The sequence below is a fragment of the Prosopis cineraria genome, unplaced genomic scaffold, assembly GCF_029017545.1.
Source record: "Prosopis cineraria cultivar Desert tree isolate PC_DT_omini unplaced genomic scaffold, ASM2901754v1 PC8, whole genome shotgun sequence".
NCBI classification, from domain to species: Eukaryota; Viridiplantae; Streptophyta; class Magnoliopsida; order Fabales; family Fabaceae; genus Prosopis; species Prosopis cineraria.
Window position 1 is genome coordinate 10,776,966 of NW_026555339.1, and position 17,461 is coordinate 10,794,426.

Below are 17,461 nucleotides of genomic sequence, written 5' to 3' on the forward strand. Positions count from 1 at the left end.
ATAATAATAATAATAAATTAGTATAGATTTGGTACATTGCAAGGAATCTGAAATTCACTATTTATAATTATAAATAATGACGATGCTTAGAATTTTTATATTACATAAATGATTTTGCTGGGTTGAGTAATATTTGGTGACAAAATACTAGATTTAGTCAAGTTTCAGATATAAAATGAAGGTAACTATTAGGTATATTAAAGCAAATGTGCTCGGTTTGTGATCTAACCGACTTAAGTCCAACGTCTCAAAAAGAGTGAATTGACATAAAAGTCGGTTGGCTTGCGTATGATAATTTTCTCCATTTGAATGATAGTTTGGTTCCGTGGAATTTATGGTGTCATATAAAGTCGGTAATTCAAACTAAACTAAACGAATTAATCTAAATCTGCTCAAAAAAATTTAGAATTAGGTTTTAAAAATTATTATTTTTTAAGTTAAATAGGCCTAAAAAATTCGAGCCAAGCCCAATTGGGTTCGAGCTTGACCTGAATATCCGAATAAAAAAAATTATTTTGAAAAAATATATAAAATATAATAAATATTAATTAATTTTTTAATTTTTAAGTCATTTTATGCTAAATTATCATATATTTGAGTCCTATACATCATTTAAGTATAAAAAATATAAATTTTTTATAAAATAAAATAATTAATTTTAAAGTTAAAAAATTAATTAAAAATGATTTTTAAAATAAAAATTGAGTATTAAGACTGCCCGAAACCCGAAGAAAAAATTCGGGCTGGACTTAACTGATGATTCGAGTATTTGGGCTTTTCAAGGAATTGGGGCTGTTTGGGTTGGGCTTATTTAAGTTGAGCCCGAATAAATCTGGCCCGCCTTGTAACATCCCAATTTAAATTTTAATAGTTAGTTTGGGTTAATAGAAAATTTAAAAAAATAATATTTAGAGGTAAGCAAATTAGTAAGAGATGACTATTAAATCTAACTTAGGATATAATTCTAAATTAAAAAAATTTAAAAAAATAAATAAAAAATAAAAAATATTATTAAATTATTATTATAATAAAAAAAGGAAAAGGTATTAAAAAAAGGGGGGAAGAAGAAGAACAACAAAATTTGCTTTCCGCCGCACAACAATCATTATGTATATAATAATAATAAACAAAAAAGGAGAGAGAGAAAAGAAGAAATAATAAAAAAAATGTGGGACCCACTGAATTTTTATAAAAACTCACCTGTTCCTTCATTTCTTCATTCATTCCTTTGTGCGAGAGCTGAGGCAGAGTGAGCGTGAGTCGCCGGTGCGGGAGATCTGAGTTTTTAAGGTAAGAGTTTTTAATAGGATATTTAGGGTGTGATTTCAAGTTTTTCAAGACTAAGTAAATGTTCTAAAATTTTTTCTTAATCATCCTTTCTCTTTGGTTTCTAATTTTGTGGTGGTAGAAAATTTAGGATCTGGAAGAGGGATAAATTTATGTTGAATAAATATGGTTTATGAGGTTGTTAGTAGTATAATAAATATTCTAGAGTATAAATTTGTTGATGATCTTTGAATTTGTGGCTTATGGATCAAATTCTAAACTAGATCTGAAAATATATGTTGATTTTTTGAGGTTTAGATGATTATTTGGGATGAGAAATGAATTATTATGGCTATAGGATTATGATTCTAAGCTAGAGACTCAATTTTTAATTTTTGGGTATTTTAGGTGCGAATTTATAAAATAAAAAGAAAATTTTGATAATAGAAATTAGTTTAAAATTTAATTTTTAGATTATTAATGTTTATTGATAATTAAAAGAGGAGTTGAAAAATTTTACTTAATAGTATTAACTCTAGATTTGTATTAAGATTGAGATTAGGAATTATGTTATATTTTTTAATTCTATTATTAGAATTATTTTATTAGTTTCAAAAATTAAAACTAATATTTATAAATAATATGTTATTTGTAGATTGTATTACTGGTGAAGATTGTGGTGAGAGAGAAATTTTAAGGAATAATTTATTGAAAAAGCTACAAGGTAACCATGCTTTTAATTTGTGATTAGTGTTACTTTATGTTAATTGGGTGATTATTGAAAAAATTATGAATTTTGTAATATTATATAATTGTGCAATATTATTATGAATTTGTTTGATTATTGTGGGAGGTGTTGGGAGACTTGCTATTGTTGTTGTATTTATGTGCCACGTGGTACGCCCCTATTGGAACTTAATAGGTGGCTTGTAAGGGTTCAGGCTAATCTACCTTTGGCCGGGTAATTTAGCACCGAGTGAGGGCTACGGCTCAAGGTTAATAGAGGGATATAAGAATAGTTGTTTGTGTGTATTGTAATATTTCTTATATTTTGTTGGAATTATATTATTTTTGGTTCCCACTTAATAAGCACACACTTAACTGTTTGTACACACTATCATAAATTGGCTTTGGTTATTGGGACTTTTGAGTCTCATTATGTGGTTAACAATTTTCAGGAGAAGAGCCACGAGTGACACATGGAGGAGTCTCAGAGGCTTAGTGGCATAGATCCACTGTCTCTTTTGGGTATTTGATTTATGATTTATAATGTGTTATATTGCTAATATTAGGGCTTTTTGTTTATTGACAATTATATGAATATATAAATGTAATCATGCCTTTCAAATTATTTCTATTTTTGGTACACTTTGAATGACTGTAATTTTAATATTTGGTTTACTTTGGATTGGTTAAAATGGCATGATTATGAGGCCAAATAACTGGCTTATGTTGAAAATTGACTAAATTATTTATTTTACTTGTTGGGAGTATAAGGATGGACAAATGTGATTTAGTTTACTTGTTGGGAGTATAAGGATGGACAAATGTGATTTAGTTTACTTGTTGGGAGTATAAGGATAAACAAATGTGATTTAGCCTAATGGCATGTGGGAGGTAAAAATTTATCTGAAATGTTATATTGTGTGAGTTGAAGCCAATTATAAAATATTTTATATTGAAATTATTGATATAAAAATATGTTGGATTGTTGTAACCCAACTATAGTTGAGTTAAATTATTTTTTTAAAAAAAAAATTAGTGTGTTACACGCTTGAATTTTTAGCTCTAGTCTCACATATGTGATGTGCCATATATTTAACACCAATGACTTTCATTTAGTTTTCATTTAGACTTTTTTTTAACTTAATTATGTCATGTCAAAAGAAAAATAAAGGAAACTTTATGAAATAGTCTCAAATAATGGATATATTTATTCCTCAGTCCCATGAATTTGTTACAATACTGTGAAGTCCTAAAATCTTTTATTGTCATTTTTATGCATGCATAAAGATTAAACTGCCCCTTATTCAATTTTTACATTTATAAGTCAAGTACCGATATTTACAATTCAAATATTTTAAATTTACAGGTAAATTTTCACAAATTTTTTCATTAATCATACAAATTATATGTATATAAATCAATTTATATGTTTACAAGCTAACCTCTTAACCCGGTCAAAAAATAATTTATTCTTTTCATATTTGTGACATTTAGGATCTTTGGATTTCACATATTTTGGTTAATTTATGGGGACTTGTTGGTAAATAAATTTTTATTTAAGATTTATTTGTACTTTTTAAAAACAGATTATGATTACTTTCTCATATAGGAAATTATTAACAAAATCAGAAAGATATTTTATGCTGAAGGACCGAAAATTTTTGAAACTACTCTAGCATGCAAACCAATGTCATTCTTTGACATAATAATGATAAATGAATTGTTCTTACCATCACTATTAAATCCGTGATTCTATAAAGACAATTGTACTTTTATTTATTAAAATAATAAATAATTATATACAGACAATTATATCCTAATCTGTTTTGTTCAATATTGAAAATGATAATATAAAAAAGGAGTAGATGTTTCAGTTTCTCGGCCCATTGTTTAGGATCTGAGCCCCTGATTTTGATTATTGTTGAATTTCTTGGATCAATGGAAACGTGAGTGACCCAAAGAGCATTGATTATTTAATTATTGGAATGAATCTTGCCTGATGTGAGTTTGTCTCTGTATATGTAAACATTATCGACTAGTTGTATATGTGGCACTGTGACCTTTTCTTAAAAAGAGATTCTATGTTTGAATTTGTTATTGACTTATTTGTGTAAATGTATGAATCTTTTTCTTTTCTTTTGAAGAAAGGCTAGATTAGGAGTAATTTTTTTTATACATATATATACTTGTTTGTGTTAAAATTTAAATTCAGTCTCAAGTCTAATTATTTGAAGTAAATTCTTAATTTTAGCTCGAGTCTATTTGAGTTTTTTTAGAAGGGGAGTGATTATAAGAAGACTTGGTTACACAATGCACTTTTTGGGGGGAAAAAAGAGGAGGGAAAGAAGTTCTCAAGATATTAGATAATGGTTTTAAAAAAGTGAAGTATGAATTCATGTGAAAACTATCACTTTATACCTATAAAAGGAGGAAGCTATAACACATACAAGTTTTTTCCAATCTCTTTCATAACTTCAATTTCAATCAACCCAAAACACTTAAATCAATTTAATACTTAGTTTAACCGAATGAAATACTTCCCCCTTCAACAAATCAAACATAGTTCTTTTAAAATAGCACAAAGTCAATAGAGAGCATTCAGTTTTATAGCAATTAATAGAATGCCAACTCTCAATAGAATGGTTGCACCATCAGTTTTCTTCATCTTTATTTTCTCTTTTTTTTTATTTTTAAGTATTTGCATTTGAGAAAATTATGATAAGAAATCATGAGAATTTACCGTTTGATAGAAGTTAAATATATCGCACTGTTTGAGGACATGTTTTTTTTAACATACCTAGTCACCACATGAAATAATTTAAAAGAAAAGTGTACCAGGAACTTCTTCTTTTGGGCCTTAAAGATGCGGCTGACAAAGCTAATCGGAAAGGAAATAATTTTCTAAAAGAAACAAGTTTATTCTAAAAACTAAGGTGTCTTTCAATAAAGGACCCTATTTATGCTACCATAGGGGAAAGAAAATTGCTTAAATTGGAGGGAAAGAGTTATAGGAGTTATGGAAATTTTTAGGCCATTGTTGGGGTTTACAAAAAAAAAGTATTGAGAGTTATGACAGGCAAGTCAAAGGTAGCTCGTCCACAGGGCATTTCACATAAAATAATTTTGAAAGAGATATCACATTTACTAGCATTTAAGATATATTCAATGATCAATGTTTTCAATTAAAAATTAATTTTCTAAATCAATTGGGCGATAGATCAAATGCTAAATGATTATGCCCTAAAGATGAATGGGTTAGACTTAATATGGATGACTCATTTAATAATTAAGGTACTATTTCCTGTGGTGGACTCATATGAGATTAGAATGGCAATTGGATCAAAGGTTTCTTTAAATTTCTTGGTTATCACATGTGTACGGGAGCCAAACTTGTGGGCATCTTAGAAGGACTAAACATTTGTTGGAATGAAAAGAAAAGATTGACAAAGTTTATGTCTATTTTGATTTTATGAAAACCCTCAATACGCAACAAGTTCTCTACAAATCACCCTTTAACTACTACAATCAACAAAATTAGAGATATTGTTATGAAATATTGGACGGTTACTTTTTATCACGTTTATAGAGAAACAAACAAATGCATAGATTGGTTGGCACATCAGGCTTTTATCGACAAATTTAATATTTACATTTTTGATACTCCATCATTTGGATGTAAAATTTTTTTATATGTTGACATAACATATCGTCTACATGGTATCTCCATGACCTTTTATTCAAGAAAAAAAAGGTAGCTCATCTACTTTCTCCATTTTAGAAGCTTTTTTTTTTTTCCAGCCAAAGTGTCTAACAAAGCTAAAGTTTACAATTTACAAAAAGATGCAGCCAATGAAGATAAATATTAAGAAATGCTAGTCCAAGATTTGATCCATAACCTATAAAGTTATGGGATCAAATTTTACTGTCGATATGAAAACTTTATTAACAGGTTTTTTGTAAGTACTATGTTCATAGGTATTCTTTAAATTTGGATATATGCTTTAGTCAACTTTTTTCCCCCCAAAAAAAGAGTAAGATAAATTATGATAGAAAATATATACATATCATGCGTAATGTGTTAATTCAATAATAGTATAATAAAGTATAAATAATATTACATATGGTGTAATTCAAGTCTTGTAACCTAATTTTCTAGCAGAGAATGTGTTAGATTTTTTTTATTGAAAAACCAAAATTATAGTTTTAGTCAATGGTTCGTAACATGAAACCAAAACCGCATAAAATCGTATGACTATTAAAAAATAAAAGTCATTATTAACATCAGAAACATTAATTGCTGTTGTTATTATTACAAGTTACTCCGTCCTGTAATTTTTTTTTTATAAATGCTTCTAAACTGTTCTATTTAGATTAAGAAAAACTAGTAAAATTAGTTTATTATAAAAAACTTTATAACTTTCTAGAATTATCATTGGGAAAATTAAAAAAAATGAAATTAATTTCTTTTTTCACTTTGAGAATAAGATTGGAGTTGTATTTTTGCAAACGACTCATAAATTTTACATTAAATTAAACGATGTAAAAAATGTATTAAAAACAAATAAGGAGGTCTTATAAACAAACTTAATACTTCTACTAGGACAGATGTCTATGGATAATATAAGTTTCTTTTAAATATCCCTAAACTTGTATTTTTTTTTAACATGTGCAATATCTTAATTTAATTAGGAATTTTCATATCGTTGGAATCTTTTATGTAAAATAAAATCATGTGAAACTATATTTTAGCTAAAATATTTTTATAGATAATATTTTAATATAAAATATATATTTATGTTAATGAAGGATTTTTAAGATAAAAGTAGAACCAAAAAAAATTTAAGAGATGTCGTAAAAATAAAAATGTCCGTGTATTTTTAATACAATAAAATAATATTTATAATTTGGGATCGTTAATTCATTATCCTTAGCATTCAAGAGAAAGAAAAAATATAAAAATGATAAAAATAATAACCAAAAACTGATAAAAATAAAAAATAGATATTTTCTTAACTTTTTTTTATCAGATTATTTGATCAAAATAACTATGTTATAAAAAAAAAAAATAACTGTGTAACTTTTTCGATCATAACATGCACATAATTTTTAGACAAATATATTAATATTAATATTAATTTAATTATTCAATACAATGATATGCATGCTCGTTATGTTTTAAGCAATAAATCAAATTAAATTAATAATACATTTGTTATATGGAAAAAATAGAAATATAAAAAACGACGATTGGTCTGAGCCATGCAGGACAAAAACTGAATCTGTTGCACTCTCCAATAAGCTTACTACGTGGCTTTCTCTCTGTCGCGAACATTTTCTTCAGCGATACCTCACAAATTTCCGTAACAGCCACCACAACTTCCGGGGTCGATCTCCGCCAATTCCGGTGAAGTCACACACGCCGGCAAGCGGTAAGTAGCCTCTCTATCTTCCCTACACTCGCATTCTCTTCCTGTTCAAGATCCAGTCGTTCAAATGACCTGCGCGCTGGTTTTATACTTTTCAGTTCCCAATGTTTGCAAATCATGAATTATTCGGCTCAATTTGACATTAGATTACGGAGGATATTTTAGCCCTCTTAGTTTTATTGTTTTGTTCTGGTCATTTGCGATTCCGGAAGTGCTGGGCTTGGTAACTGAAAACGCATTTTCCTGCCAGATTGCAATATGTAGCAGCCATTGGGAACATTATACCGTAAATCTACGGCGTCCGGTCCCTTGGTGTTTCTGATCGTACTTTTTTAGCAAATGATTCATTCAGATATGATAGTAACTGGAAGCTATTTTTGCATAACTATCACATTAATGTAACAGTTATTGCAAATTTTGTACACATTTCATTACGCTTTGATATTGAAAATATCAGCTTTCTAGTTTTGTGAGATTTTTATTTCTGTCTGGAAATGCGGTGCTATATTTTGGAATATTGTGACAGATCTACTTGCTGGAGTCAATGCTTCCCTCGTCGTATAAGATCCACTGGGGGACGAATGAATGAAAGGAAGAGGAACGGTTATCAATCCCGAATAAGCACTCCAGAATTTTCTCTCAGCTTTGTGCATTAGGATTCTGGTATTTTTATGGTTTGTTTCTTTCACCTCTTGTAATTTATTTAAGGGAAACACAATCATAATTCTTATAGCTTCATCGGATTTTAATTTTAATCCTTATAGTTTTTTTTAATATTTTCAGTCCTTATAACTTTAAAAAAATTGGGTGATGTTCGTTTTTTAGATCCCTATAATTTCAGTTTTTTAATGCTGAAAAAAAAACTATAAAAATTAAAAGTAAAATCGATGAAATTATAGTAACTAAAAATTATGTTTTTTCTTTATTTAATTTTTGTAGATGCGCATTGATGCATGTTAAACTTTTTGTCATTATTAGTTGTCAGATTAAAAAATATGGAAAAACCTGACACTATTCTAGTTTTCCTTCAAGTTGGGTGCTATATTCAAGTTGACTGCTCGGTTATCAAGCATTCTCTGCTGTCAAATGATAATATTTGAATTTTTTATTTGGTAATTTATTATATCTAGCTATAGACGCCATTGGTTAAGATTCAAACGACTCAGCTATTATATTTCGAAGATGCAGCTGGAGGGGAGGTTATATAGTTCATTTTCATAGAAAAAATCTTCATATAGAACTCATATATTGTTAAAGGCATTTATATGCATGCTTTCTGCTTCCTGGATTATTCAGTATTTGTTCATTGATTGCTATACTATTGTGTTTTTCAGTGAGACAAGAAATTTGAGCATCTGATTCGTTGGTAAAATGGTTTCCTTTGAGATGAATGATCCCAAGAGTAAGTGGAGTTTGATGTTTTTGTTGTTTCTATATGTAATAATGACATTATACAAAGCAGTGCGCTGTTTTTAGTACGTAATATCTTAGGATAGATGGTCATTGCAAATTACTTCTTCAATTGTCCAGTGGAAGGGTCACCTGGATTTTAAATTTCATTCTATTGAGCGCTTGCAATGACGTGTTCTTGTTTTCTCCTCGTATATATGTTTTGTTTTTTCCTTTTTTCTTTTTTTTTGTCCCGAGAGGATTTGAACTGGAAACTTTGAGGAAGATTGAATCTAGAGTTATACAAATATCTTCATTATTCAATTGAGTTATTTGAAGTAGCAGCATCACTTTATGGATCTAATTTGTCCTGCAATATGATATCTAATGCATGGTGTTTGTTTTCTATGTGTTGATGGAGACAGGCTATCTTTTTGAGATATATATGCAGTTAATTGGCTTAATATGTGGATGAACTAATTTTTGGATATGTGACGCCTAAGTTGGTTTCTTCTGTCGTCTTAGCAGTAGAAGGATAAGATATAAAAAAACTGTGAATTAATTAAATTTTAGGTTCCAAAAATATAAAATTCTATTTTAATATCCCATCACATTTAATGCATGCAATCGGCCTATTAAATAGAGATCGAGTTAGGTATATCTGGATTTGGTCGTTTTTTTCACAGTTGCGATTATAAGATGCCTTCATTTCTTCTGCCATCTTGGCCGTAGAAGAATACAATAAGACAAAATTGTGTGTTGATTAAATTTTTGCTTACAGAATTGGTTTCCAGTTGAATGTGTAAATTTCTAATCTAATATCTCATGACTTTTCATGTATGCAATTGGCACATTAAACAGAGATTGGATTAGGCTTGACTGGCTTTGGCATAATTTTCACATTCCTTGGGATTATATTCTTCTTTGAGAAGGGATTGCTAACCATTGGAAATGTAAGTTTCTATCATCTTAATTAGTAACATTTTTGCAAATGCCTTCTATTTCATGGTGTCACCCAATTCAGATCCTCTTCATTTCTGGAGTGTCCTTAACCATTGGACTGAAATCCACCATACAATTCTTTACGAAGAAGAGTAATTTTAAGGTGAAATTGTAGGGTTCTTGCCCTCACATTGTTTTTTTTTTAAAACCTCTTTATCATCTTTCCCAGTTCTCCTTCTCACCTTTGAGTTTTATTTTGTTGGTTGTGTAGGGAACAGTTTCATTTGGAATTGGATTCTTCATTCTTCTGATGGGATGGCCTATTTTGGGCATGATTCTCGAGGGCTATGGGTTCATCTTATTATTTAGGTTCAGTAGAATGCGATACAAAAGCATGCTGTACTTGGTTTGTTTAAATGATAAAAGCTAATGGTTTTATTACATCGTGCAGTGGATTCTGGCCTACACTGGCTGTTTTTATGCAGAAGATTCCTATTCTTGGCTGGTTGTTGCAACAGCCTTTTATTCGCTCGGTATGTGATGGTTATGAAACTTTTTTTATCTGTCAGAGGATTCCCATTCTAGGTTGGTTGTTTTGGTTAGAAATCTTTTTAAGTCATGCAGTAAGAATAGACTAGCTGCTCTGCTAGTCACATTCGTAATTCATAATTTTGAAGTTACAGCCTCCTAATCCTTGCTATGGATTGGGCGTACACATAAACAATTGGTGCAGTCAAATATATGATTATCTACTGACTGCTTATTATGATGGATTGAAATTATTGTAATAGTATATAGTAGATCTAATACTCTCTTCATTTAAAATTATAAGACCTTTTTTTAAAATACTATATTAAAAAATATAAGCCATTCTTAGTCTTCCAAGATATAATTAATAAGGTTTTTTTAAATGTTGCTTAACTGTGAAATGTAATTAATAATTTTTTTAATTGAGACATTCTATTAAATAAGAGTAAATATGAAAAAGAATATATAATTTTAAAAATTATTAAGTAACTTATGAGGAGGTGTAAATTAATTAAAAATATCTTATATTTTTGAACAGAGCGCGTATATTCTTCACTCACCGAAACTTATATTCTTAGATTCTTGAGGTTAGAGTTGCCTTCATGTCCTTAGTTTGGTACATGGAAAAGGGATTTGAGGAAATGAAAAAAGTGAGGAAAAGATTTTAAACATGCTTGATGTATGGCAAAATGACTTTTGTAGAAAGTGGACTTTCCATGTTCATGGAATAGAGTTCTCATTCCCATTCCTTTTCCTAATACCATTTTGTACCAATCAAACCCTCAGTTGACTCTGCATTTTTTTCTTGACAATGCGTTTTGCCATACATTTTTGTCTAAATATACGGATATGCTATGTTATTCAAGCTGAGCTTCCTTCTGTTCTATGAACTTGCAGTTGTTCGACAGCCATAGAGTCAGACGTGTGCCGGTGTAACACCGCGATTTTGGGGAAAAATAATATAGCTGCTTGCAATTGCAGAGATAAGTTGATGTACAGAAAATGATTGTTATTTTGTGATGATAATCATTTTATTGGAAAGAAACTGAAAAACGAAAATCGTGGAGCTTGCCGGTTCTGAAACTCCATGGTTACCGTGCAAGACATCTATTGGAAGCATCTCTCTTCGAGTGTCATTGTCGCATCTGTTCACACCCTCACCTGAAAAGGAATATAATGACTCCTTTATGTGATTTCAATTTTCAGACCATGTTGGTCCAGCAATCTGAAACTTGTGATTCAATTTTTTATTTTTTTAACTAGCGTAGGTTCCATGAGTTGTTGCTTGGAGTACAAGAAATGAGATAGTTCATGGTTCACAATAGTGAATAGTGTGACTTGTTCGAATTTTTACATTGAATATAGAATTTTTTTGTGAGTCTGATATGTAGATTGATTTTTCACATTTGATCTGGAAAATTTGTGGCTAGATGAACTCTGATGATTTTAAGCCATCACATAGAGAATCAATAGTTATTCATACAAATTAATGATGCATGTATTTGGTTTACTTCCTGTTGGTTGTTTTAAATCATGGAATCAATGTTTCAATCGATAGTAGGTCTTATCTGGCAAAAATTAAATAATGGAATGCATATAACATACTTACATACATATATTCATTATTGCCTTGCTATGCACTACCTAATTTTTAATAGATTAGTTAACAGTTAATGTCATTTAAAATATATATCCTTTTTATGTTTATCCTTATTAGGCATCTCAATTTTTTAAAAAAAAAGCTCTCTTTACTAAAAAATATAAGACATTTTAACCAAATCTTACTCTAATAAAATAGTTACTTATTTTTAAACTAACATTATTTTTTCATATTTATCTCTATTTAATAGATGATTCACATTAAAATAAATATAAAATAATTTATTTATTAGAAGCACTTTTAAAAAAATAACAATAACACTTTAAAATACTAAAAACGCTTTACATTTTTAACATCTACCCATTCAAAAAATAGATTATCTTTTTAGTAGAGTATCAATTATACCTTCAATTAAAGGCATTTTTTTAAAAAAAAATTATTAATAAAAATGTCTTATATTTTTTAATATAATATTTAAAAATTATTTTATAATTTTAAATGGAGTAATTTACTATGGAAACACCATGATTTTGTTTAACAATAATGATTTGATTGACATAATTATTAAAGCTTGCTTTTAGGATACAAAAGCCACCTAGCAGAAGTCTTGTGGAACATCTGAGCATCTGACATACTTCAATATCATAAATAGAATCTAGACAAAGTATTTATGACGCGAAAGTCAATACAAAAAGGAAAATCATTACCAAGTCGCGTATAAGACTACGTAAATTCAAAAAGGGCTCACTGTAATTGTTGACCTCATAGTTACATTCAATTGGCAATTTGATTATAATAGTTTAAAAAATTAAAATCAAATCTTTATAGTTTACTTTATCTATAATTAATCCTAGTCACTGCTTTTTGTTCTTAACCATGTGAGATTTGATGCAATTTTATGTTGGCAGTCAAGAGCCTAAAGCAACCTTTTTCTTTGATCTAGTTTGGATTGACCATAAATATGCAGAGCAACAGAGTTTGATGGAAAAATTAATGAAGATATTATGTGTAGGATACAAGTTGGATAGTGTAAATGAAAAAAAAAACTAAAAAATTTATTTATAATAAAGGTATCTAATAAATTTAAAAAAAAAATATTTTAAATTGGTGTCATGTCAAGCTCGCCATGTCATGTAATAGAAATGTAAGAGATTAAAAGAACAATAGGAGCATAAATTTGAAGTAGTTAGTATGAGAATGTTTAGATTGATATGCGAAACATTATAAAAAGATAAAATTTAAAATATACAACTACATTACATACATTTATATATATATATATATATAAGAAAAAGTAAATGTGGCATCTATTGTGAGAAAAATGATACAAAATTATTTTAAATAATTTAAACACCATACCAAGAAGATTATAAGAAGCACAAATAAATAAAAATGTAAAACCGATAACATTAAGCCTTATAGACTGTTATTTACAGTTTTACTCCTTTTCTTCACATAACTCATACGTATTCAGAATGTAAAGAATACATGGTTCATTACATTGAGTAGACAAATAAAAAAAAAATTATAAAGATTCAATCACAAAATTTCTGGTTATAAACATTAAATTAAAAATTGAATAAATTGTAGGGATTTGACATATAACTTTCCCATAAAAAAAAAGATAATTAAATGGACTGATATCGTTCGAGAATGCATCCTTTTTAAAAAAAAAAGTTAAGGAAAATGTTAATTAAAGATCCCATAATACCATTAATTACAATTAGAGAGATCCCAATAATAAATTATGATCTTTACTAGAAATTAAAAAAATATATAATTTATAAAATTTCCCTCACTTGGAAAAAAAAAAACACAAATTAAAATTATTATAATGGGCTAGGATTATTATTAATTTTAATTGAAAAAATTAAGATCCATACTTAAGAATGTGTTATTTTCTAGCATGAAATTAAAATTCAATTATGAAACTTCTGAAAGACAATTATAAATATATGATAGTCATTAAAAATTTATCAAAATCACTTCTGAATATTAAATTAATCAATTGCAAATTTTTATGTTTATTATATATAGATAAACTAATAGAAAAATTAAGAAAAACATACTACTGAAGTTATTATCATGAGTTTAAATTATTGTTAATCTCAATTAAAAAAATCAAGATCCCAAATATTATAAATTTAAACTGCTAAAATTACTATTATACATTGAGACTATTAATCCCATTATTAAGTATGAATTTTGATTTTTTTAATTAAAATTAAAAATTGTCCTAATTCATAATAGTCATTTCAGTGCTTCAATGCAATTTTATAAACTCATAAATTTTTAATTTCTTGTAATGACTTTGGTTTATTATTAAGATTTCAATAATTTAAAATCTTAATTGTAATTAATAGTCTTATAGAATCCTTAATTGTTATTTCCCAAAAATTGAATGTTGTAGGACTAAGCACTTCCAAGTTATACAAAATCTCTTTTACAGGAAACTCCGCAGTAAAAATTATCACATTAATTCCTTATCTCAAAACGCTGAACCAAATTGACCATTGATTGGTAACATGATAACATGATAATCGCAAGGCCTAAACAACCTTACATTAAAGAAAGAAAAAGAAAAGAAAAACTAATGTGTGTGTGTGGGTATTCCCTATCCTATCCAACCCTTCTCCATAGGAAGGGGTTGCCATACACATGCATTACACAGACTGCACGCACAAAATTGTATTCCCCCGTTTGAGCCACTTGCGGAGTGAACTCAGAACCCCTTGCATCAAGGAGAGATGACGCTATTTGAGCCTATAGGTTACTAGCATAATTTATATTCATTTGAACCTTTAATGAAGAAGAAACTTTACAAGATCAACGCTAATTTGTAATAGCTACCCAGACTTCAGATGTTTTGATTCAATGATGACATAAAGACGTTGGTAACTATGCACATGATATCTATCTATCTATCTATATATATGACACGCAAAGATCATGGCATGTAACTAGGGATATTTCAGTGTAGCATCTGCCAAGAGATCTTGAATCAGTTTCACTGTCATTAACCAACCAGTCTTGAATCAGTTTCACTGTCATTAACCAACCAGTTATCATTCATGATTTCTGCAAGTTCTAGCTTCTCCATCTCAAATTGCTCAGCCATCCAAACTGAACCAAAGGTTGACCAGCTTGTAAGCTTACAATATGTCTTCTATATGGTATTAAGAAGTTCTTAAGACCTGCCATTCACATTGAACGATTTTCAGCCATGTACATGTTCAGGACATGATAATTTTTTGGAAAAACAAGATGCAGCTGCAATAATGTATACTATGTGATTAAGGTGTTTGTATGCACGAACCAAAAAATTATGAGCATTATAATAGACAGCAAAAAAAAAAAAACAAGTTCACGTGAATGAGCAGCACGGTCCTTTTGCACATCTAATGTAGTGATTTCCTTAAAAACATGTCCATATAACCAAAAAAGAAACTATACAAACAATTCTATCAAACCCTCCAAGGCAGGGGAATTCAGTAAGGCATGCCACATAAAACATGCATCGAAACCAAAATTTCAGAAAAGAAAAGTACCAAGTAAAACACATTTGGAAAGTCCAAACAGTACTGATTAATAATATCCAATAAGTACCCCTGTGGGCATGGCTTGAAAATTTCCAGAACACACATCATTGATTGTCACTATAACACTGAAGAAAAAACCTGTTTGGTGTGAATTGAAGCAATGTAACAGTTTCAATGAAAAGAATGATATTTTAATGTCAGGCTTACCATTAATGCACATTGTCTTGTAAAGAAGAGCAACATGAGGATCTCCCTTTGTACTCATATTTCGACTCTCCAAGCACTCAAGGAATGCTAAGTCAGCCCTCAGCAGCTGGCCTGATCATGAGTATCATACCCTATATCATGACAATAACAGCAAAAATCCAACCAATCTATTGGCCGCTTGTCCCAAACAGGAGATCCACCGTCTTTTCCACTAGACCAGTTTGGTCCACAGTAATGCCCATATCTAGGGAAAAGCTGAGAAAGGAATCCTCTCACCCCGGTATGCCATGGAACCTTGGAAACATATGGCCTAAAGCGCAAAGGAGTAGCCCCAAAGTTGTTTTCAAACATTCCCACGAGTTTGTGCACGCCTCTTCAACCCTCTGTTGATAGTAGTTGGTCTTTGAACTCTGTCTCTAGCATTGCTCGTCCAAGGTAAAAATTGAAGGATGGAAAAAAAAAAAAAACCATCCAATAACTTGATATCGTCATGGTGTACTTCTCTTGGTTGTTTGCTTAGAGCATCCATCGAATTGGAAGCTGCCGATGGAACCGTCTTTAATGGAGCCTTGGACCATGGGCCATTACTAAGAAACCCAAAGTTCATGATGGAAAAAACTGTCAAGGCATAGCCACCCTAGTACCAATGTTCTGTTCACCTAGACACAGAAAAGTAACAACATCAAGAAATAGCCATCATATATAATAAAATCTGATCCATGTCAAATGAAATATGCAATTAAGTGCCTATTTGTCCACGGTGAAGAAGAGAATAACAATTCTTTTCATCAATTTTCCTGTCTTCTTGCTCAATAAAAGAGACACGTCTAAGTGGGATCATATATATATGTTTTTAGAGCATTCCCTAAAAGGGAAAAGAAATGTAAAACTATATAGTTTCAACAGAAAATAATCACTCAAATAATACATTTATTTAAAACATGACAATCAACACTGTGCTAAAAGCCTTGGTAGAAAATTTTGGCGGAGAGCAAGAACTTAGTTAAAGTGGCTAATAGAAAAATGTGGTGTTTAAAAAAACCCATTATTAGAAAAGCAGAAAAATTTTCAGTACCGTCAACAAGATCCTTTTGCATCAGAATCACAATAAGATTGAATGAATATATCCCCAAGCCAAGTCGCCAAGATCCTAAGCACACTATTTCCGAACTACCAATATACCCATTTAACTGGATTCTGTCTTCATACGTAAACAAAGCGCAAAAATTGAAAACAACGTACCCATTTAGAAGTTTTAAATTACAACACAACTCACAACCAAACCAAAAAAAACATAAAAATGGGCAAAAAATAAAAAGAAAACACAAAGGAATCGCATCAATGGGTTTCCTTTATTTCCTCCGTTATCGACACCATACACTAATAATTGTAGGGTTCAAACATGCAATATCGAAGAACCAGAAGCTTAACGTTTAATGAACTTACTTGTTAAGGGATAAGGTCACTGTAGACAGTGGTTTGTAGGCCTTTGAGGGGAGCGCATTGAAGGGAAGATCGAAACGGACAAGTAGACAGAGAATTTCTCGAGAAAATTTTTTACAAAGATTTTGTTTCAATTTAATAAATAATTTTAGGTCTGCTTGTGGATCTCATCACTTTGCGTATTTATCTACGCAGAGTCGCTGACCACAGGTTTTTCAGTAACCTACGAAATTCTCCAGCTCACGGGACACGGAGCTGAGTGGGACCCCACATGTGGAACATTTAGAGGTGGAGTGGGGGAAGGAGGCTTGTGTGCGGGAGAGTCACGTACGGAGCGTTTATTTAATTTCCACCTTCCACACAAAGAGAGTTCGAGATCACAACACGTGTTGTGG

General features: G+C 29.8%; 2 protein-coding genes across 4 annotated transcripts; one reads left to right on the forward strand and one right to left on the reverse strand.

Annotated features, from left to right (window-relative positions):
- The first annotated feature begins 7,271 nt into the window (after positions 1 to 7,271).
- Positions 7,272 to 11,658, forward strand: LOC129318643 (vesicle transport protein GOT1-like). Of its 3 annotated transcripts, none has more exons than XM_054963526.1 (8): positions 7,272 to 7,421; positions 7,945 to 8,092; positions 8,753 to 8,820; positions 9,669 to 9,760; positions 9,832 to 9,912; positions 10,021 to 10,118; positions 10,201 to 10,282; positions 11,175 to 11,658. In XM_054963526.1, the coding sequence occupies exons 3-8, from the start codon at positions 8,790 to 8,792 to the stop codon at positions 11,211 to 11,213; spliced, it is 423 nt and encodes a 140-aa protein (XP_054819501.1). In that variant the 5' UTR covers positions 7,272 to 7,421; positions 7,945 to 8,092; positions 8,753 to 8,789; the 3' UTR covers positions 11,214 to 11,658. The 3 variants fall into 3 exon arrangements, with proteins under 3 accessions (XP_054819501.1, XP_054819502.1, XP_054819503.1); XM_054963527.1 differs by having other exon boundaries at positions 7,945 to 8,081; XM_054963528.1 differs by lacking the exon at positions 9,832 to 9,912.
- A 2,989-nt stretch (positions 11,659 to 14,647) lies between these two features.
- Positions 14,648 to 17,206, reverse strand: LOC129318570 (uncharacterized). Its single transcript, XM_054963414.1, is given in 5 exon segments — positions 14,648 to 15,071; positions 15,624 to 15,731; positions 15,734 to 15,969; positions 15,971 to 16,282; positions 17,070 to 17,206. Coding segments are annotated over 4 exon segments (711 nt in total). The 5' UTR covers positions 16,231 to 16,282; positions 17,070 to 17,206; the 3' UTR covers positions 14,648 to 14,964.
- Between the last annotated feature and the right edge of the window lie 255 nt (positions 17,207 to 17,461).